The sequence below is a fragment of the Mus musculus genome, chromosome 3 (assembly GCF_000001635.26).
Source record: "Mus musculus strain C57BL/6J chromosome 3, GRCm38.p6 C57BL/6J".
Classification (NCBI taxonomy): Eukaryota; Metazoa; Chordata; class Mammalia; order Rodentia; family Muridae; genus Mus; species Mus musculus.
Window position 1 is genome coordinate 97,808,726 of NC_000069.6, and position 21,823 is coordinate 97,830,548.

General features: G+C 44.6%; 1 protein-coding gene across 3 annotated transcripts in view; it reads right to left on the minus strand.

Moving 5' to 3' along the window:
• Pde4dip (phosphodiesterase 4D interacting protein (myomegalin)) overlaps nucleotides 1-21,823 on the minus strand; it is a 198,880-nt gene that overhangs the window by 118,898 nt on the left and 58,159 nt on the right. For all 3 annotated transcript variants that reach the window (NM_001289702.1, NM_001039376.2, NM_001289701.1), the window contains exon 4: nucleotides 15,490-15,600. In NM_001289702.1, coding sequence (NP_001276631.1) covers nucleotides 15,490-15,600 — 111 coding nt within the window. The remainder of the gene's footprint in view (nucleotides 1-15,489; nucleotides 15,601-21,823) is intronic.

Below are 21,823 nucleotides of genomic sequence, written 5' to 3' on the forward strand. Positions count from 1 at the left end.
AGATGGAAAAAAAAAAATCCCAATTCTTCTACCCTTTTTGATTTTGTATTTTGTTTGCTTGCTTGCTTTAGTCTAGGCCCAGGAGAATCTTAGTTTCTTCTACCTCAGTTTCCAAATAGCGGGGACTCTACAGGTACACCGTCACACCCACTTTATGATCCCATCTTCCGTTTAATTTTAATATGGTTTGAATCACTTCCTGTTTCCTCTGAATTTCGGGGTACACAAGCCTGGCAGGTCACTCTATAGTAAGAACAGCTCTGGCTCCATTACATTCCAGGAGGCAATTTCCACCTGATTCACATGTCAAAATAAGGTGGGCGCCATCTTCTCCCACAAACCCATGAGTAAGATGGCCACCTCCTCCTGCCATAGTCCTGGCACAAGTCACTATGTCACAGGTATCCCCTTACCAAGTGCTTTCTCTCTCAGTCACCCTGATACAATGGGAGCTCACCACTGAAAAAACATCATTTGCATTTGAAAGAGTGTCAGACTTTAAATTCTAAATAACTCTTTGCTTATTAAGTGGAGAATTAGGCAGAGTAGCTGCTGGGATAACAGGTAGAGTCCCTGTGCACATGGGGTCCTGTGGAAAAATAGGGGAGGGTCAGCTCCCTCACAGGCTGCTATGTGGCTGAGATTAAATATAGATAAAAATGTATAAACGGGAGCCTGGCACATAGCGTTCTCTAAATCCCTCTACTTCCACCCCTGGGATTAAAATGGAAAGCATTTAGCATTTTGAGGAGGCAATGAGGCACAGCCTGGGATTAGAAACCCCTTCTAGAGCTACAAACCTACAAAAGGGTCATTTTCTGTGGGTCTGTTTATTTTCTTTCATTTTATATCCAGACCCTTAGGCACTTTAGACCCTTAGGCACTGACTCCTTTAAGAGGTAGGAAGAAAAGAGAGAGATTAGGAAAAAGTTGAGGGCCACAACCCAAAGCCCAAGGAGGAATGGCATTGTTAATTGATACTACCACAGGTCTCTTTCTGTGGCAGACCCAGCTTTCCCAGGGATGAAGGAGCCCCTTCTACTCTTCCCTCCACCTTCCCAGACAGTGCAGGAATAAGTCAACACAGTCTCAGCTATAGAGTGCCCCAAGGCACCAATGGTCGGGCAGCAGCCTGGGCTTTCCCGTGGCCCAGGTAGGAAGGATTAGAAAGACAGGGCTTAGAGCAGACGCTGTTTCTCATCAACTTGTGCTTTACAGGTTTGCTGCCTTCCTAGACTTCAGGAAGACTCTGGATCCAGCTCTGGGCCCACTTGTTCCTGGCTTGGGAGCAGAGCAATGATGTGTTCCCTGTGGCATCAAGTGTGGATAAGACCAAGTTTGCATCTATGCTGAGCAGAGATACTCAGTTTGACAGGAGAGTGCCAAATAGGGAATATCAGCTGGAGTGTGTTTGAGAAAGGCAGCTACTGTGGCTTTGTGGAGAGGACCTGAGACCTTGCAAGGAAAGGGGATGTGCAGAGGAGCCGACCTCAGGCCTTCTAGCAGGCCCACAGTCTTTGTATTAAAGTCTGTCAGCGTCCTCAACATTAAAGATTTCCAAACCTCTCTTGGGCTGTTTAAGACCCTATAGGCATGAAGACATGACTGCTACATGGTAGCAGAACTTTCCAGTGGGCTGGGAGACAGGAATCTGGCATTACAAGGTAGCTTGTGCCTTTTATTTCCTCCCAATTTTCTCAAGCCAGGTTTCCAAATAGCTGGTATGGAAGTTGCCCAGTGAGGCCCAAAGTCACTTCTAAAGTTGCTTGGCCAAAAGCCACCTGACTAATGCTCAGCTATCCTCAGAACGCTATGTACCATGTCTGCCTTCCAGCATAAGATTGGATTAGCTGCTATCTAGCATGATAGGGTGTGCCCATTTCCAGTTTTCACCTGCCCCCATCCATCCTGCGCTTTCCCCATGTACCATGTAGCCTCATTTATCCATGCAGTTGAACTTGTTTAGATGAGGTGAGACTAGTCAAAGCAAAAAAGCAAAACCCACATAGCTTTAAAAAAACATGGATAAAAGCCCTGGGGAGAGGCCACACACAGGTGGAGAAACTAAGTATTTTCTTTTGATATCACAGTATAGTGTTTGTCTTCTGTGAACAAGTCCAGTGCTTATTATGTATGCTCTATTATGGCCCGTGAGAGACAAGAAGGAAGTAAAATTAATTTCTCACAAGCACAGACATTTCTTGAATTTTTGTTGTAGCTTGAAGAGTTTGTTGTAAGCATCCTGGCCAAGAGCTTGTGTCTCCTGGATTTCAGTCTCAGCTTGGCACCTAATATTCTGTGCTGTACACAGTGAGGACATGATTGCTCTAAGACACACTTGAAGAGAAGGGTTAAGTGATGGAAGATACAAGGGAGCATACAGCCAGAGTATCAAGTCTAGGGCAGGAAGAGCAGGAAGAGAAGACCAAATCCGGCCATGAGAGGAGAGATGAAGACTGATAGAGGCAGCAGAGAGAGACATGGAGAAGAGAAGGCCAACAAGTGCATGGCTGAAATGGCAGTGCTACACAGGAACCAGAAGCTGTGGGAAGGGAAGCCCCGGAGCTGGAGAAGTTTAGGGTAGGGGGTGGGGTGAGAGCTGAGAGCAGCCACTGTACTGAGTGAGCCTGGAGGCCAGCTTGTGCTTTGCTATGCTAATAGACACCTCAGTCAGCCATTTACCCTCAGTCTTTTGAGCCTGATTCTTTTGATTCTTTAAGGCAAATCACCGATCTGGACCTAGGTCTCCTTATCTTTAAAATGATAAGTTCGTTCATTGTGGGGAAGCTGAAAGCCCTGCACGTGGCAACTCTCGCTAATATTTTTATAATGAAGTTTTTCAGAGAGTGAAGGGCTTCTCTCCAGCTCTAAACAGTGGTTCTATGTTCTTTCTCTCCCATCTTTCTGGCTATTCAAATGCACCAAGGCAGAGTTTTCACCCTCTTCCTCTTGCCTAGACAAGATGCTGATCAGCAAAAGCTCATTTCCTGCTCATAGCAAAGCGGGTACCTGTGCGATACTGAATCTCCCAAAACCACGTTAAAAAAGACCCAGCTCCACCCATTTTGTTTTACATCCAGTAGGAAAACCTGCTTCTGAAAGCACAGACTTTCCCCTAGTAACGGTGCTAATTATAACTCTGCTACCTGGTAACAACACTGGCTTCCCTGGCATTGGCTGAAGCCATTCCAGCCCCTCTGGCACCACCTCTCCTAAAACATCTGTGTGTGTGTGTGTGTGTGTGTGTAGGGAGGGAAGGAGGGAGGGAGGGAGGGAGACAGAAAGAGAGAGACCTGCCAGGTATCCAGCCTCACAGATCTCCCCATGTCAGTCTGGGTCCAGCCAGGGAGTTAAACACAGAAACCAGGGGTTTGGAAACAGTGGCTTGACCCAGCTAGGCATCTCTCTCCTCCCAGTCAATCATGAAGTCCTATAGGTATTTTATCTCCTAAGCAGAGGCCCCTTCCCTCTGTGCCACTGCCCTGGCCTCACTTGGCCCCTCCCTTTTGTTTGCTCATTTGGTCTGTCCTCCCTTTTTCTCTGTTTCATCTCATTGAGCTCAACATTCCCACCCAGCAGGGGCATCTAACACAACCTAACCACCGGCTCCTCCAAAAAGGCACGAAAGACTGCATCCTATACATAACGCATTTCAGTCTCATCCTGTGCCTATTACTTAAGTCTGGCAACACAAAACAACTTGTGATTCTGCCCACACACCCAGCGATCCATTTGCCTCCAGCTTTTGCCTGTGGCAGACCCTCTTCCTTGTACCCCACCATTGACTGACTAGCCATGCTTATTCCTTTTTGAAGTTCAGGCATCCTCTCTCCGAAGAATCCTTTGTAGCTTTCCCTCCATCTTCTTCGCCCTCTTGGGTTAGCAATGCCTTGCTTGAGTTCCTTTACACCCCATCCATTTACCATTCCATCTCTGATGTTTACTCTTGTCTTCAAAGTCTTAATGTCCAGCTTAGTACTGGGAATATAGTAGATGCCTTATAAAGTCTTACTGAGGAGGAGATAGGTGGAATCAAGGGTCCCCAGGTTTGTCTTCTGTCTGCCTTTCCAGTGTCACCTTCAATCAGCACAAGTCCTCACTGCCTCACATTCCAGCAACACAGGATGCCTGGAAGTAAGCCAAGCACAGTGCTCATTTTTGCCTCTGTCTTTCCCCACTGTCTCTCTGGTCCAGAATGCCTTTATTCCTTTATGAGCTACAGATAGTTGCAAGCCACCATGTAGACCCTGAGAATCAAACCAGGGTCTTCTGATCTTAACCACTGAGCCGTCTCTCCAGACCCAACATGTGAACCCTTAATCTACCTTTTCCTAACTGCAGAACCTTGGCCAACTCTCATGAGCCTGAGTTTCCTAATGTAGCTCCTTCCCTTCCCCAGATGTAAAGATGCTGCAGTGGACTAGGTGTTAACTAAGTGGAAATGGTTATTATTGTCCTGTGTACCTGTAGACAGCGCTAAGGAGAGCCTACCTTTTCCTCATCTACACTGACCTCATCTCCTCTGTGGCGAAAGTTGCCAAAGTTAGTGCTTTTCTTTGTACATGGAACAGAGTTGACAATATTTTTCTATTAAATTGTATGTATGTATGTAATGAATCTGTGTATATTCTCATGCATATGTGGATAAACAAATGTGTATGCATGTATGTATGTATATGACTTAATGACTTGTTTAATTATTCTTAACTCTTGGAAAAATGTTTTAGATGCAAACACTGTAAGACATGTGTATGACAATGAATATGTACCGTTAAATTTTTTTAATTTTTTTTTTCGACACAGGGTTTCTCTGTGTAGCCCTGGCTGTCCTGGAACTCACTCTGTAGACCAGGCTGGCCTCGAACTCAGAAATCTGCCTGCCTCTGCCTCCCAAGTGCTGGGATTAAAGGCGTGCGCCACCACTGCCCAGCACCATTAAAATTTTTAATAAGGAAAGTATCTAGTAGGAAAAAGACAAAAGGTTACAGTAGCTGTCTTAGTCAGGGTTTCTATTCCTGCACAAACATCATGACCAAGACCAAGTTGGGGAGGAAAGAGTTTATTCAGCTTACACTTCCACATTGCTGTTGATCACCAAAGGATGTCAGGACTGGAACTCAAGCAGGTCAGGAAGCAGGAGCTGATGCAGAAGCCATGGAGGGATGTTCTTTACTGGCTTGCCTCCCCTGGCTTGCTCAGCCTGCTCTCTTATAGAACCAAGACTACCAGCCCAGAGATCATCCCACCCACAAGGGGACATTCCCCCTTGTTCACTAATTGAGAACATGCCTTACAGTTGGATCTTATGGAGGCATTTCCTCAACTGAAGCTCCTTTCTCTATGATAACTCCAGCTGTGTCAAGTTGACACAAAACTAGCCACTACAGTAGCTAAAGTATCTACTTATGTATTGTGTGCATGTCTATTTGTGCATGCACACAAACACACATTTCATCATATGGAGGCCAGAGGATGACATTGGCTTCTTCAATCCTTCTTCATCTTGTTTTTTGAGACAAGGTCTCTTTCTGAACCTAAAGCTCACTAATTGGTCTAGCCTGACCATCCAGAAAGCCCTAAGGATTGTCTCTGCCTTCTCAGCATTGGGTTTATATGTATGCCCCTAGCCAAACTGTTTAGAGACAATTCCTTGGAAATCCAAAGCATCAATTTTCCATGTGTGTTCTGCTACATGCACTCTGTCTGATGACTGCCTGACTTCAGCTTTCTGAGACTTTTGAAGGCATTCATATCTATTGATTGTCCTTTGGGAAGTAAAAGTTGGAAGGAGGTAGCAAGTATCCACTAAACACAAATATCTTTTAAATATTTGTAACTGATATGTTTGTCCTTGGTTAAATTTTATTAGAGCTTCACATCCATGGTGATTGCACACACACACACACACATGCACACACAGAGAGAGAGATGAGAGAGAGAACAAATGTTCAAAGAAAAAGTTGGAAGCCATGCATACTGTAAAATGGTTCATCTATATGAAAATATTATCTATTCCTTTGAAAATTACACATAAGATTACCATATACTCCAACCATTCTTGTCTGGGTCCGGAAACCCATCTCAAGCAGACATTTACCAACCTGTGATCACAGGAACCTATTTAGAATGCCAAATGGTGGAGGGAGTAGGCATGGAGACATGACAAATACGTAATGAACTGGAATTTAGCCTACCAAGGAAATTCTAACACAAGCTATGATGTGGCTGAACCTGGAGGGCGTTACACGAAGCAGTCACAAACAGACAAATGTATTGTTTCCCTTACATGTGTCAGTTGTGAGATCATGAAGACTGAAAGCACAGTGAAGATGGGTGGAAAGACCAGGGAATGGGAAGTTGGTGTTTGATAAAGACAGTTTCAGCTGGGGTCAAGTTCAGCTCTGTGGATAGGAGGGTGATGCTCGTACGTCAGTGTGATTGCACAAACTGCACACTTAAAGTAGTTGTAAAGCTCAATCTTGTTACATATTTTACTATTATACATTTGTGTGTGTGTGTGTGAGAGAGAGAGAGAGAGAGAGAGAGAGAGAGAGAGAAAGAGAGAGAGAGAGATTAGAGACCAGAGATAAATGTTGGGCATCTTTCTCTATTGGTGTTCAACTTATTTTTTCAGAGGTTTCTCACTGAACCTGAAACTCACTAATTTGGCTAGATTGGCTGCTGGTGAGCTCTGGGATAGGCCTAGTACCATCAATTCTTTTTGTTTCCTCCCCCCACCCCCATCCCCACCCCCACACCTCTGCATCCCTTCTACTGTCACTACTATCACCTCCACCACCCGACCCCAACCCAACACTGGAGCCACAAACACTGGCCTTATCAGAGTTTTTCTTCTAATCACTGGGAGGCAAATCCCAAACTGAATCCTGGGGCCCAACATAATTCAAATCCACCTTCACTCACCTTCCTGATCATGGTTACATAGTTTATACTTCTGTCTGCACTTATTCCAAAGCCACTCTTTCTAATAGCTGTGTGCATCCAGATTTTCACAGCAATAGCCAAGGGATGGTACTGTTGAAAGAATGCCTGGTTTAAGCTTCTAGCTTGGATGCTCACCTTGTTAACAGTGCCACTTTAGCTGTGTGCACACATGCATTCCTGCATGAGGTCAAGCATCTCTTGATTACCATACACTGTCTACTGTGGTAGCAGCTAGTGGAAAAAGGCATTCACAAAGAAATAAAGATGAGAGTAAGAAAGCCTACTGCAGATGTGTGCACAGGGCTCCTGTAGTCATGAGAATAACATGCACCAGGTGTCATTGTGGGGTTTCACAACTATGAGGCCAACATAGAACAAATGGTGTAGCTCATTTCACTCCACAGCTACTGTCCAACATGCTGAGGTACTGAGTACCACACGCCACTGAAGCACAACGTATCTAAACACCCAAGCAGAAGATACAGTCCACAGATAGAGAACAGGAATCTGTATAGGGCCTTGACTGTGAGCGAAGCTTGAGGGGCTGGAAGGTGGGCGTGGTAAGTGGGTGACAGGGAAATCACTGGGAAGGCCTGATGCGATACCCAGCACCACGGTGGACTTTATGAACACTATATACTTGGGTTACACCAAATTTACCTTTAACTCTTTTAATTAATAATTAACCTCAGCTTATTGTAACCACTTTATAAACTTTTAATTTGTTTTATTTTGCTCTTTTGTAATAACAAGTTAAAATATAAACATACTATATGGTTGTACAAAAAAATTTATATTGTTCATCTAAACGCCTTTTTCTATTTCAATTTTTTTCTTTTTAACCTTTTCTGTTTAAAAAACAAAGAAACTAAGACAGAAGCACACATTGACCCAGCCCACCAGAGGTAATACCAGCTGTATCACTGTGTCCTGTCCCCCCAACACACACACACCTCCCTGTTCATCCTATCCTTCTGGAAGATCCTCAAGGCAACAGTGCTCATGGAATTATCTGTCATCTCTTCTGATAAATAACTTCTGACATCATTCCTGCAGGACCTGCCTGTGGCTGTTCTTAAGTTAACCTTTCCTTTTTTTTTTTTTTTTTAGTTTTAGTTTTTGGTTTTTGGAGACAGGGTTTCTCTGTAGCCCTGGCTGTCCTGGAACTCACTTTGTAGACGAGGCTGGCCTCAAACTCAGAAATCTGCCTGCCTCTGCCTCCCAAGTGCTGGGATTAAAGGCATGCGCCACCACACCCGGTAACCTTTCCATTTTGATAAGTAAAAGGAGATTACTTTAAATTGATGGTAAAAATTATAGTAGCCAAGCATGGTACCCATGCCTTTAATTCCAACACTCAGGAGGCAGAGGCAGGTGGAGGTAGATTTCTGTGAGTTCGAGGCCAGCCTGGTCTACACACTCAGTGCCAGTTCAAGGCCAGACTGATCTACATAGCTGAGTTTCAGGACAGCTGGGGCTACACTGAGATATCCTCTCTCAAAACACAAGAAATAATAACAATGACAATATAATTGTATTATAACATATATAATACATTATTATTATGTATTATAGTGCAGTAAACACACAACGAGGTAAAGGATGATCGTCTGTTACTATAGAGCAGCACTATGGTACATGCTGCATGTGCTATGTCCTTATACACCTGGCTGTGCCACAGGCTGGGTCATACAAGCATCACTACAAACATGAAGATGAAGTACCATCCTAAACTACTACAAAGGCTATGACATCGGTGGGAGTTGCTTAGCTTCATTCAAAGCTAATGGTCTGTATTTGTCCAGGTTCAATCAGGCAGAGAGAAGCAGAACCAAGGTTCTTACACCAGGACTGCCACACTCGCAGCTCAGCAATATGGTAATAGTAGGAGAAGGACAGTTTGGTGAGCAATAAAGTCAGGAGGTTGCTCACCATACCTATAAAAGTGTGATATGTTCAAGCCTCAAAGACAACCTGGGAATAGGACCGTTCCATCTCAAAGATGAGAAAACTGGTCTAGCAAGGTGGCTCAGCCAGGGAAGGTGCTTGCCACTAAGCCTGACAGGGAAGGTGCTTGCCACTAAGCCTGACAGGGAAGGTGCTTGCCACTAAGCCTGACAACCTGAGTTCAATCTTTTGAACTTACATAATGGAAGGAGAGAACTGACTCCTGGAAGCTACACACACACACACACACACACACACACACACACACACACACACACACACACACAGAGAGAGAGAGACACACAGATACACACAAACACACAGACACACACAGAGAGACCAACACAAACACAGAGACACACACACAGACAGACACAGACACACCCCAAAAAATCATTTAAAAACTTTAACAGTGAGAAAACTAGAGATTTATGTCTTGAATCAGGCAGCTCAGGGCTCATAAAGGAATGAGACACAGCTCGCTCTACTTCTATCTAAAGGATAAATTCACTTTCATCTTCCAACATTATTGATACTTTCATTTTGGAAGAACATCTCTTGACAAAGAAAAGTATAGCTGGTCAGATGGCTCAATGGTTCAGAGCACATGCTGGTCTTCCTGGGGACCCAAGTTTGGCTCTCACCACCCAGAGTGGGTGGTTCACAGCTCCAGAGGGATCCAACATGGGACTAGGACTCGTGTGTGTGTGTGTGTGTGTGTGTGTGTGTGTGTATGTGCATGTGTGTGTGTGTATGTGTAATATGATAATATATAATATATTGGTATATAGATAAGATCATAAATAAATATTTTAAAAACAAAAATAAAAGTACAAAAACCATACCCAGTTAAGTTAGATTCTCTGCAAAAATGTGAAAGTTGTACAAATAATTCTTTAAAGAAAACCAGTGATCATGAAACATGTGTACTTTGGAATCTGTAGTTATACATTAACTTGCTCTGGTCCAGGATGACAATCTTCCATTTCTCTTCACTTTCTGCTCTTAGACCCAGCCTTGTTACATTTTAAATTCTATCTGAAAAATACAACCCTTGGGCTTATGAAAAGCAAAGAAGTCCGAGCAAGAAAATCATCACCATGGGGTCAAAGGCTGGTGGCTTTCAGAATGCTGTTGGGAGACCACATGTTGGTCATACAACAGTGGTTCTCACACATTTCAGGGCTACATATTCAACTAGTAAGAGGAGATGCAGGATTAGGTAATAAATGAGGTGGTCAGCCATGACACAACCCAGAAACTACTTACACAGCACCTGTATCCAGCAATACAATGAAGCCTGTCCTGCATGAAGTGGGTCATACCCATCTGTGGACCACCTGCAGTGTCATCTCTCTTTTCTTTGATCCCCTGTCAGGAGCGATATGCCTTAGTGGTTACTCCTTAGCTTGATTTTTTTTAGTCAAAATGGTAGCCTGCTGTGGGGCATTGGGCTATGCACAGACAGGCTAGTTTCTAGTTGAGGCTAGATCTTGAACCCTGGGACCCTGTGGTGATAATTTACCTACATGGGACGGAAGGAGTTCTCTCGTGTGTCCTGGAACTCTGGCTCCTGCCTAAGTTACCACCCCCCACAACCCCCAAAAGAGAAGCTTGGCTAGAAGTCATGTAGACAATGGCCCACGATTCTGACCTTCAGGCTAAACTCCTCCCCTGTTACCTAGCAACAGAAAAGATAGCAGCTCACTTTAAAAGGGACTGTTTGGCCTCTCCTTGCTCTCTCACTCCTCTCATTCCTTTGTTCTCTTGCTCTTCCTCTCCTCTCCTCTCCTCTCCTCTCCTCTCCTCTCCTCTCCTCTCCTCTCCTCTCCTCTCCTCTCCTCTCCTCTCCTCTCCTCTCCTCTCCTCTCCTCTCCCTCTCTCCCTCTTACTCTCTCTTTCTCTCTAGCCTTTCCTCTCTCTCTTTCTCTCTTTTTCCCATTTGTCTCCTCTTGGCCATGGCCAGCCTCTCTCACTTTCTACCTTCTCTCTTTCCCCCTGCCTTTCTACAATAAAGCTCTAAAACCATAGACAGTCTCTGCTCATTAAGGCTGCGCTCACTCGCATGCACGGGAACCTCTCTTCCCTCAGCCCTCTCTCCCATAACCCCGAAGCTACAAGGGCTCAGGGGCTCCTTTTGCTTTTGGGGGCTGCCTCTTGTCCACCCTCCATCAAGTGGGTCAGAGGCTTGGATGCCCACCCAGGGCTGAGTGGAAAACGTCTGGCAGCCCTCCCACGTCTGCCTGTCCAGAGCATAGATGAAACTCTGGCAGGATGTGGGTTATCCTCCCTTCCCCTCCTTCCCAGGCCCCTTTTTAGTTCCCCACAGCCTGCCCCTTTGCCTGTAGAACTGAACCTACAATTACTACTGGCTACCACGAGGGGTGGTGGTCCCTACTCCCATAGGTGTATGTTCTTGTTTATCTGTGCTAAAAGTAAAGAGCCTCTTAAAACTATTTAGGAGCTGGCGAGATGGCTCAGCAGTTAAGAGCACTGACTACTCCTCCAGAGGGCCTGGGTTCAATTCCCAGCCACCACATGGCAGCTGACAACTCTCTGTAACTCCAAGATCTGATACCCTTACACAAACATACATGTATGCAAAACACCAATGCCTTTAAAGTAAAAAATAAGTTACTTTTTAAAATGTACATACGAAGTTGAATTATTACTAATATTTACAAAATCTGAAGCTTCAAGGATATTTTACTTAATATTCAACCCACTGTAGCTAGTTTCAAAGAATCAGTGTTTTTTTTTTATGTGTAACTCAATACTCTTTAATAAAAATATGGTTGGTATGATTTTTAATTTTATTTTCTTAGTTCTCTAATAAACCCAGAGGAGAGAAACTCTAGGGCCCTTTTAAAATTTGCTTTTAGTCTTTGGCATAACTCTAGATTTCACAACTATTCTTACTGAAAAAAAAATCCATATAGCTTTCCTCCCAATAAAGCATTTATCCATTTTAACCTCTCCTTCACCCTGTCTCTGTCTCTCTTTCCTTGTCTCTGCCTTTCTGCCTCTCTGTCTGTCTCTGCCTCTCTCTGTCTCTGTCTTTGTTTCTCTGTCAACTACCTAAGGAGGACTTGCTACTTGAAAGAGAAACACAGACCCTCTTCCCAGTCCTGTTCTCCCTATTTCTCAGAAGTTGTCATGGTGGAATGTTTAATCATCTCACATTAAGACCGTAGTTTTCCCTCTTAAGTACCAAAATCTAAACTAAAAATCTATCCACAACAGACATGTAGTACATAAGTTCATAAGCACTGGTTTTCTTTAGAGAATTACTTGTACAAAACCCACAAACTTTTGCAGAGAGTCCAACTCATCAAATGGGTGTGATTTTATATTTTTTATTTTTAAAGAAATGTTTGTCCAACATGAGACAAAAAACAAGCTAAGTACAGTAACAGATGTCATGAACCACTTGACTTACCCCGCGGTTCTAGTTGCTTTACTACCAATTAATCTTCCCAGCCTAAAGGAATCATGATGTGAATAACAAGCATGATCAGAAGATGCACCATTACGATCATATTATAAAGAGTCAGACCTCTATTTCACTTCTAAGATACCACAATAACTACTAGCAAGTGTATAATGATTATCCTCTTTTATAAGTGTGATGCTATTAAATTTACAAAGCAGTTGAAAAATTTTTATGTCACCTTCATGGCTGTTATTTATTCATACAACAAATGTGTCTCGGTGCCTGCGGCATTATTCTGAATATCAATCAGTTCTGTGGAGGCTGGAACAGGTTTGGAGAAGCCACGTGGCTTGTCTAGTAGTTACCTGGGGCTCCTGGTGCAGTGTTTCTGAATCCCTGGTTCTTCTATCAAGACAGAACTTTGCTGTTTCCTATCAATCCCTCATTACTACATACAGGGATATTAACCTATGATATTAACAATTTTAAAACGACAAGATTACAGGCTGGAGAGATGGCTCAGTTCAATTCCCAGCACCTAGATAAGAGCTCACAACTGTGTATAACTTCAGTTCCAGGGGACCCAACACCTTCACACAGACATTCAGTCAGAACAAGTCAAAACACCAATACACATGAAATGAAAATAAATATTTTTTTTCTTTTTTAAAAAATATTTATTTATTTATTTATTTATTTAAAGTACACTGTAGCTGTCCTCAGACACTCCAGAAGAGGGAGTCAGATCTCGTTACGGATGGTTGTGAGCCACCATGTGGTTGCTGGGATTTGAACTCCTGACCTTCGGAAGAGCAGTCGGGTGCTCTTACCCACTGAGCCATCTCACCAGCCCGAAAATAAATATTTTTTAATGGCAAGCTGGGTAACTGGACTCACTTCTATACTCCCAGCACTCAAGGGGTTGAAGCAAGACAATCACAAGTTTGAGGCCATCCAAGATACACAGTGAGATCTCCTCTCAACGTGTTCTACCTTCCAAATAAAAGGACACTCAACTGAAGTTTTTTTTTTGTTTTGTTTTTTTTAAAGCAGGGTCTCATATAAGCCAGGTTGACTTCAGACTTTCTTTATAAACAAAGATTATCTTTTGCCTCCACTTCTAGAGTATGAAGATTATTGATATGCACCCCTGTGGCCAGGTTATGTAGTGCTGTGGCTCAGACCCAGGACTTCTTGCACACTAGGGAAGGCCCCTACCAGCTAAGCTGTCTCCCCAGCACTTAACCCAGCCTTTAGGGCAGTGGTTCTCAATCTGTGGGTCTTGACCCTTTGGGGGGTCACATATCAAATATTTATTTACATTACAGCCCATAACACTAGCAAAATTACAGACATGAAGTAGCAACAAAATAATTGTATGGTTGGTGGTCACCACACCATTAAGAATTGTATTAGGAAGGTTGAGAACTCTACTCTAGTGTTCTTGAGTAGCTGTAACCAAATGGGAGGGTAATATGACAGGCAGGTTGAATGAAAATAAAGGAAACACAGTGCTTTTAGGTTGCTGGAACCACATGAAACAATGGGGGTTGCCTGTCCACTCTGTCCTCATAAGACCAAGTAGAGATAGGTCATAGTTACCTGCATGGGATCCACCAGCAAGATGGATTCAGCGAGAGGATTGTCCTCACTATCAGTGACTTTGTGTTGTGACTCCCTGCCCATACCCTGTGGCAGCCATCATAATCTAGTCAATCATGCTTTTCCAGAAGACAGATGGTACCCTCTTTCATCCCACCCAGAGGATTCCTGAAGAATCATTTCTCCTTAGCCTGTACAGAGCAGAGAACGAGGCTAGATGATTCAAGCCTGTCACCTGACTGGGGAAAACCAGTCCTTTCCCTCCAGGGATCTAGAAGTTGCCCCTTCTGCCTAGGTTTGGGAACAGTTCACGGAAAGACTTCCTCCTGCTATACAGTGAAGAAATCTGTTCGCTCTTCCTACCACGAGGACCGCACAGCCATGCATCCTTCCCCATCTGCATTATCAAGCTATCAAGTCCCCTGAATCTCTTGTAGCTTCCAAGGAGACACATTCACTACACAGCCAGGGACAAGATGGCGTGGAGGTTGGAGGGGGTCTCCGGGAGAGTAAGAAGGGAACCCGGACATTCTGAAAAAAAGGAAAGAGACTAAAACCCCCAGAATCAACCAGTCCATACTAAATGAACATCATAACCATAGACGTCACTTGGATATCACCACCGCCCCTCTCAGATTCAGCAGTCCATATTAACTGAATTGGCCAGATAATCATGTGCGGTCTCACAGAGCCCAGCTGTTTTTCAGATCCGAATGCTAATGGCTCTTAAATCTCTCCAGCCTCTCAGACAGATCAAGGTAATGATCATGCAGCATTCTGGTGTAGACAGGTGGGTATTTATTGGGAGCTGAAATAAAATCGGAGGCAACCAACACTAGACACACGCATACTTCAGACCTCTTGCTTAGACCCCAAAAGGCTTGAGGAAATCAGTGTAGTGACCCGCCAAGAAACTTAATCCTTGTTACCCATCAGGACTCCAAGTCCCCTTCCCAACATGCAGTCTCATCTCACCCTCAGCTCTGCCAACAGGCTCACATCAATCAAGACAGCCCTCCCTAACAGGAGCTCCCTCCTCCCTCCTCCCTCCCTCCACCGTTCCATGGGTACCCCTTTTTTCCATTCTACCGAAAACAGATCCTAGGACTAAAATGTCTAAGACTCTGTTTCAAACGTGGATCTTGCCTGACCACCTTCAAATGAAAACATGAATTTCTCAGGAAAAAAAATCTCCTTGGTGGCTTCTCCACACCGTGACCTTACTTCCTCCGAAGCCCCAGAGCTGGAAGAGGACTTTAGGAGAATGGGTGGCCTGAGTCACTTTCCCCAGGCTCATTTTAACATGCAAATTTCTGGGCTTCCCCACCCAGCCCTTAAAGGTGAGAGTCTGGGGTAAACACAGGATCTACACCTTAGCTCAGGTGTGTTGCAACAGGGTTTGGAGCCTCTGGCTTTGCGTGGCCCCCTCCTGCATCACTGAAAAGAGGAAGAAAGCCGGCCCCAGAGAGGGGATGGGCCTGTCTGAGGTCACAGGGAAATACCCAGATTCAAAGCCCTGTCCCTCGCGGGCAAACAGTCCCAGGCGCGCTGGACTCACTCACCCGCTTGTAGACATCCTCCCGGCTGACTTCATACTTCTGTTGCATGCGCTCCTCCAGGAAGTAGATGCGCAGCTTGAGGCTGAAGTTCTCCTTCTTCAAGTCATTGAGGTGCTGGGACAGAGTGCGATATCCATTAGACATGGTGGGCGACCCATGGGGAGGAGCATGCCCGATCGCCCCCTTCACCCCAGGAACACAATGCAGCCTGGCCGCGGCATGGAGCGGGCAGGCTAGGATGCTGCTGAGGTTGTGGGACCCCGGAGGCTAAGGCGACATGGCCGCTGTTAGTGCGCTCCAGGACCTGGGACTGGGCTCTGGACTCTGGGTGCTGGAGCGCAACGCACTTTCTTTTTTTACCTCGGGGAGATATTTGCGGAATCCCTGACGGAGGAACATGCTGTGTGAACTCAGACACAAGTGGCAGTAACCCGACTCCAAGTCAGGACAGGGCTGTAAACTACGCCCCCCCCTACCCCGCCTCTCTCTCTCTCTCTCTCTCTCTCTCTCTCTCTCTCTCTCTCTCTCTCTCTCTCTCTCCTTTTCCTCCTCCCGACCCCCCCCCCAGCCTCAAGCCCCAGGGGGCAGTTAACAACTGTTTGGAAAGAGAGGGCCTGGCAGCTCCCCTCAAAACCTTCCCAGAAACGGGAAGAGGGTGGATAAGGTGGTACTGGGGTTGCAAAGGCAAGAGGGAACTGGAAGGGCAGTGGCCTGTGGGGAGGGAGGAGATGCAGGGTGCAGACTGAAACTGTGGAAAGAGTACATGTCCACGAAATGGCCCACAGACAAGTGACCAGAGCCAAGCAGCCTCTGTCAATCAGGTGTAAATCTTAAGGTGCTACCGACCAGAGAGGCATCCAATTCCCTTAGTGATCCAGAGCTCAGCCCCGCCAGGCCAGAGTCTTCAGTCTTTCTCCCTGGCCATTTTCAGTCCCGGGGCTGTAGGTTTTCAGTCTTTATTCCCGTGCTCTCTGCTCCCCGTACATATCACATACCCGCAAAGAAAGGGTGGATCTTAGCCGAGGGGGACGTCTACAAACTGTTTTTCAGTGAACAAAGAGAGGGAAGCCCAAGGGGTCCTCCCTCTGGGGAAGGAGTGTGGGAGTGCTGGGTGGGGGGGGCGGTGTGAGACAGCAACACCCCCGACCCCCATCTGGGAGGCCAAAGATTTCAGCCGCTCACTGGTTCCTAACTCCTGCACCTGCCTAATGGAGCTGGGCCATCATCACCAGATCCTGCTCATAAAGCAAGTTAAGATCCTTGAGTGACAGCTGCAACCTTAGCAGGAAGTGTTATTTATATCACATCACATGGGACTTTGAAGGTGACTGGGAGACAGCCCCATAGCCCAGATCCCAAAAGAGGTTTTTGATTTGGTAATACCAAGTTGGAAAAATCACAGTTAACATCAGTTAACATCTGAGATAAAAGAAATTATATATATATTACATATATATATATATATTTCAAGCATCCACTTCTTCCCTAACCTACCGACTCTCCATCTTCCCTGTTCTTTCTGGACCTTCATAACAATCCAGTCAACCTTTCCCAGGTATCCAGAGGTCACACAAAGGTGAAGACAGCCCCAAAGAGTGGCGTAGCCACACAGTTGGTCATGACATGTTAAGGTGTGTCCTATACTGTAATCTTACAAATTTGTGTCTATCAAGCTTTTTACATTTTGCATTGCAATACACTCATATATATATAAATTTTCAATTATGCATTATTATTTGATATTTCCTACTTGTCTTTCTGGGAGCGATCTGGTGGATTAACTTACTGAACAGAGAGTAAGTCTTACCCTGTAGTTTGGGAAACATTGACTCTAAGAGAACCCAGAATGAAGGATGATCAATTACTACTGGGATGATAGCAACGAATGCTTTGCCAACAACTGAACTTACACTTGACCATGAGAAACAGAAAAAGTTTGAGTAAATCAGGTGGCTTCAGGAGTGTGCAATGGGATTGTCTATTCTTCTGAAAAGACAAGATTGTAAGAAGGAACATGTGTCTTATAATGATGAGAAAAAAAATTCATATTAAGAAATCTACTCACTTAAAAATCTGCACATAAAAATTCTTCATGTCTATTAAATTCTTAACTTCCAGAATAAATGAAGTCCATTGAGATTTAGTGACAATGAGGATAAAAGCCAGAGCTCACAACTCACTTTTCCGAGCCCTGTATATCCTGGGATCTCAGCTTCTTGGGAAGCAGAGGCAGGAGGATGACTGCTTCCCAGAAGGTTGAGGTCAGCCTGGAGAACCTAATGCGACCGTGTCTCACACACACTAACAAACTTTCTGGGACTAGTTCTATTTTGAAATATCTGTGTGGCCTGAGGGTGTACCTCTCCACACACAGAACCATCCTCATCGAGAACATGAAATGCTGAGAAGACGGTGTGAAATGACCGGGAACAGGTGGGTAATGGTTATTATCACTTCCATTTTGCTCAAAGGATCATAGACAGTGTGTAGTTAGGTTTTGGCTGTCTACTTGAATCCTCTTTCTTAAATCACATATAATAATTTCCTAAAAGGCTTTAATTAGAGAAATTAAAGTATATGAGACTTCAGGGTATCCCCCTGCAGCTGAGATGTTTCCTGCACTGATTTCTATGCCCTTGGTTCTCTTTCCACCCCTCCTGCCCCTTTACTGAGTGGTTGGGTGGTTTGGTTTGGTTTCGGCCAGTGCCTTCATGTCGGTAAGTTCTTACCCTTCTAAGTTTTCTTTCTCTACAGGCTTTCTCCACTAAATGGTTTAATCCACTTAGGATGCTATGTTTTTATCTCTCAAGTGATACCTTAACTTAGTCTTCTTGACCAAGAACTAGCCCACACACCCAAAGTTTTGCTGGAGAGTGCAACTTGAACACCCCATCCTCACAACCCACTTCATGACAAACACTTCGGCACGAGTCCAAGCATGTCAAACAGACTCTGCCAAAGCGTCTTCTACTCTTCATACTGTAGCCAAGGAAATGCCTTCAAAACTCCAATCTTGTCAGAACCCTTCATGGGCAACTCACCCATCTCTTAGGCTAAAGAGAAAACTAGATCACATTTCTTTAAGACAGTCCATCCCTTCTCTTCTTTCAAGTCTTAGTTGGAATTCCATCAAAATCATGCTTTCCCTACCCTGGCTGACCTCCCCTTAAGAACTCCCAGTCAGACAAACACCAAGTGTTCATGTGTTGCCTTTTGCTGTTGCTTTTATCCTCCTGGTGGGTTGCTGAGATTATTTAAAATCCTTTGACTTCCCATGTAAACTCTAACCTCTTCCACCCATCTATGGCCATCCGAGTAAAGGACCGCTGAGTTATATGTCCGTTCCTATAGCCCGTGCGACAGCCCAAGACTGCTTCTGCAGTAACAGTCATCCCATAGTGTGGCTACAGGCTGCTTACGATTATTTCAACCAGAGTAGAGTGGTTTGGGGGCTGGCAAGGAATATTTTGATTTTGTGCCCATATTCTCTTGACTTCGTATTTATAAAGCACTCCCTAAAATAATCATTGGAGTTGATGACTAGATAACTATTCTATATTTTGTGATAAGATTTACTAATCCACTTTCTTATCAATAAGTTATCGTGCCTAGAATTTCCTCCTAAAGTAGATCTCAGGAGAATGGCAGGAGCCAAGAACTTTCATACCTCAAACATAAAGGGATAGGACACACTGCCCGCCTCCATCTGACCTTATAATGAATAGTGCCCCTCCTCCACGCCTCCCTGACTCCTCTGAGTCATACAATAACTAGACCTTCCTCACTTCTCCACAGTGCCAGACACTGACCCTCCCCTCCCTCCCCTCAAAGCCTTAAAATAGACTCCGTTGCCCTTCTGGATGGTGTGAAGCCCACCCCTTCCCTTCAGACCCCAGTACACTCTCTTCTAGCAGTAAATAAATCTTGTGACCTCATCTGCCTCCATATCTCCTGTTAATTTTAGAACTTAGTAAAAGTTTTTTTTTTCTTAATAGTTCCAAAGAAATCACACTTTCTTAAAATGGTAGTTGTAGGAAAATTACATCTAGTTCACTTACCTTCCTAAGTTCATATGCTCATGAGAAGAACTTCTTCTGTGAGGTTTATATTAGCCTCATTGGCAGAAATCACCACTTGAACATTAATATCTCATACTTGTGACATCTCAATCTGAATTCCTGATCATCCCTAGACAACATTCTTTCCCTGTTGGAGCCAGTTCCTATGTGTTACAAGGCAAGATTTGTGGTTGGTGAGACTGAAGCCTTTGAGTCACTCCTGACTCAGTCTCTCACAGACACCATCTCATGTGACTGCAGATCCCACTGTCTATAACACACATGCATTAGAAATACAGATCACAGATGGCGGGTACCACCACCACAGCATCTCTTGTACTGTGTCCCAGATGCTGTGACCTATCCCCTGAGTTACGTGAGCAGCCCCCTTTCCCCGTGTCTCCGCTTCTATCCCTGATGCTGATCATCAATTCTGAGCACAGTGCCTCTGTGACCAGGTTGAAATGCACCATGGTGCTGAAAGCTACCATCCTCTCCCCGTCTAACTCCAAGTAGATGGTGATGGTGGTTCATTAGCCCTTAAAGTGCAGGCCCAGGTGGGTCTGGCTCCCCTTCCCCTTTCTTCCCCTTCCATCCCACTACTCCCCTCTTCCCTTCTCTCTGCTGAGTTCCCACCTGCTCATGCTGTCCCAGTTACACTGGCTCTTCTTGTTCTTTCTCAAAACAGGTAAAAAGCCTTGCTCCTCGGGGCCTCTAAGATGGCTGGTCCTTCACCATGCTGTGCTCCTGCCCTAGATAGCTGTCAAATATTCTTCCAATGAAGGGCCCCATTTAAGACTAGAGCCCATCCCACACCTCAGCCCAGCAGTCCTTGTCACCCTAAGAGTCCATTCCATTATTATTCCATTATGCAGAATCTAAGACTGCACTGACCCATTTACCTTAAATTTCTCTCAGTCAGCATGCACTCTCCATGAAAAAACTGGAGTGGGTCTGCTTTACCCCCAGTACCAAAAATGATGCCTAGTGTACAGGAGGCACTCAGTACATGAGTGCTGAATGAAAGAACAGACTGATAATTAAATTACTAGCTTCTCTGTTCTCCATGGGTTTGATTAGACTTAAATTCCATCTGCATCCCTGACGTCATTTCTCCTTAGAAACAGGTTGTCATATATATTTTTGTGTGTGTAGTACTCTAGCAAACTAAAGTTAACAGTGAACAATCTGAACTTGCTACAAGAGTTCTGAACCAATGACTACGTGAAAATTACAACCCAAGGACATCGTGAACTCCGCAAATAGGAAGAACAAAATGAATTCATCAGGGGAGCTTGTCCAGAAAGTTTCCACAGAGAACTGGCACTTCTTTCTCCTTAAAGAAGCAATCAGGTCTGCATGGATGGAGGCAGCACGGAGAAGCCAAATATAAGAGGACAGAGAGCTAAGTTGGCTCAAGTCTAGGGCACCACACTAGGAGCTTGGAGAGAACCCTGCCCAGGAGACCTTGGCAGTCAGTGAGGACCTAAGAGTTTCCTTTTTGAAGCAGGTTCTGATGGGGAGAGTAGGGCTGAGGAGATGAGGAGAAAGATGGTGGGGGAGGGAGGGCTAGGAACTGCAGGTCATCGAGGCTCGTTCCTTTTGTCCTTCCTTCCTTCCTTCCTTCCTTCCTTCCTTCCTTCCTTCCTTCCTTCCTTCCTTCCTTTCTTCTTTTCTTTCTTTGATTTTTGCTTTTTGTTTATTTGTGTACTGTTTTTGTTTTGTAGCTTTGAAAGCAAAATCCCACATACTGGGCTATATATACTTTGCCCTAGTACTTCATGACCTGGAGAAGGTCCACTTTGCTTAAGACAGAAACTACAGGCTCTAAGCATGTCCACTTAGCTCTTTCTTTTGCCCTCAGTATCTTTACTCTTCTTTCAAAACATTGTCCCTCCAGAGATAAATGGCTCTCCTCTGTTCCTTCCTGAGTTTCCTCTTTCTACAGCTTCCATAATATAGTCCAGTCTTGAAATAAGACTGTAATAATGACTCCATCGTTGCCAGCAGTAGGAAGAGAATTACCACCCAGCTGTCGCATGTCATGCTCCATTAACATAACCAATTGTCAAGTCAGCCTTTAAAAAACTCAGCTTGACATTTGCTTAATCATATTCAGACCCCCCAGATAGCTCCTATAATGGAATTGCTTGAAAACATATTCTCTTAGCAGTTTTTATCCTAAAAACATGTCCCTCTTCACTAGAATTGATTAATTATCTGAATAGACTCATTGTTTTCAACTGTAATATAATTTCTATAATTTAAACTCAACAAAC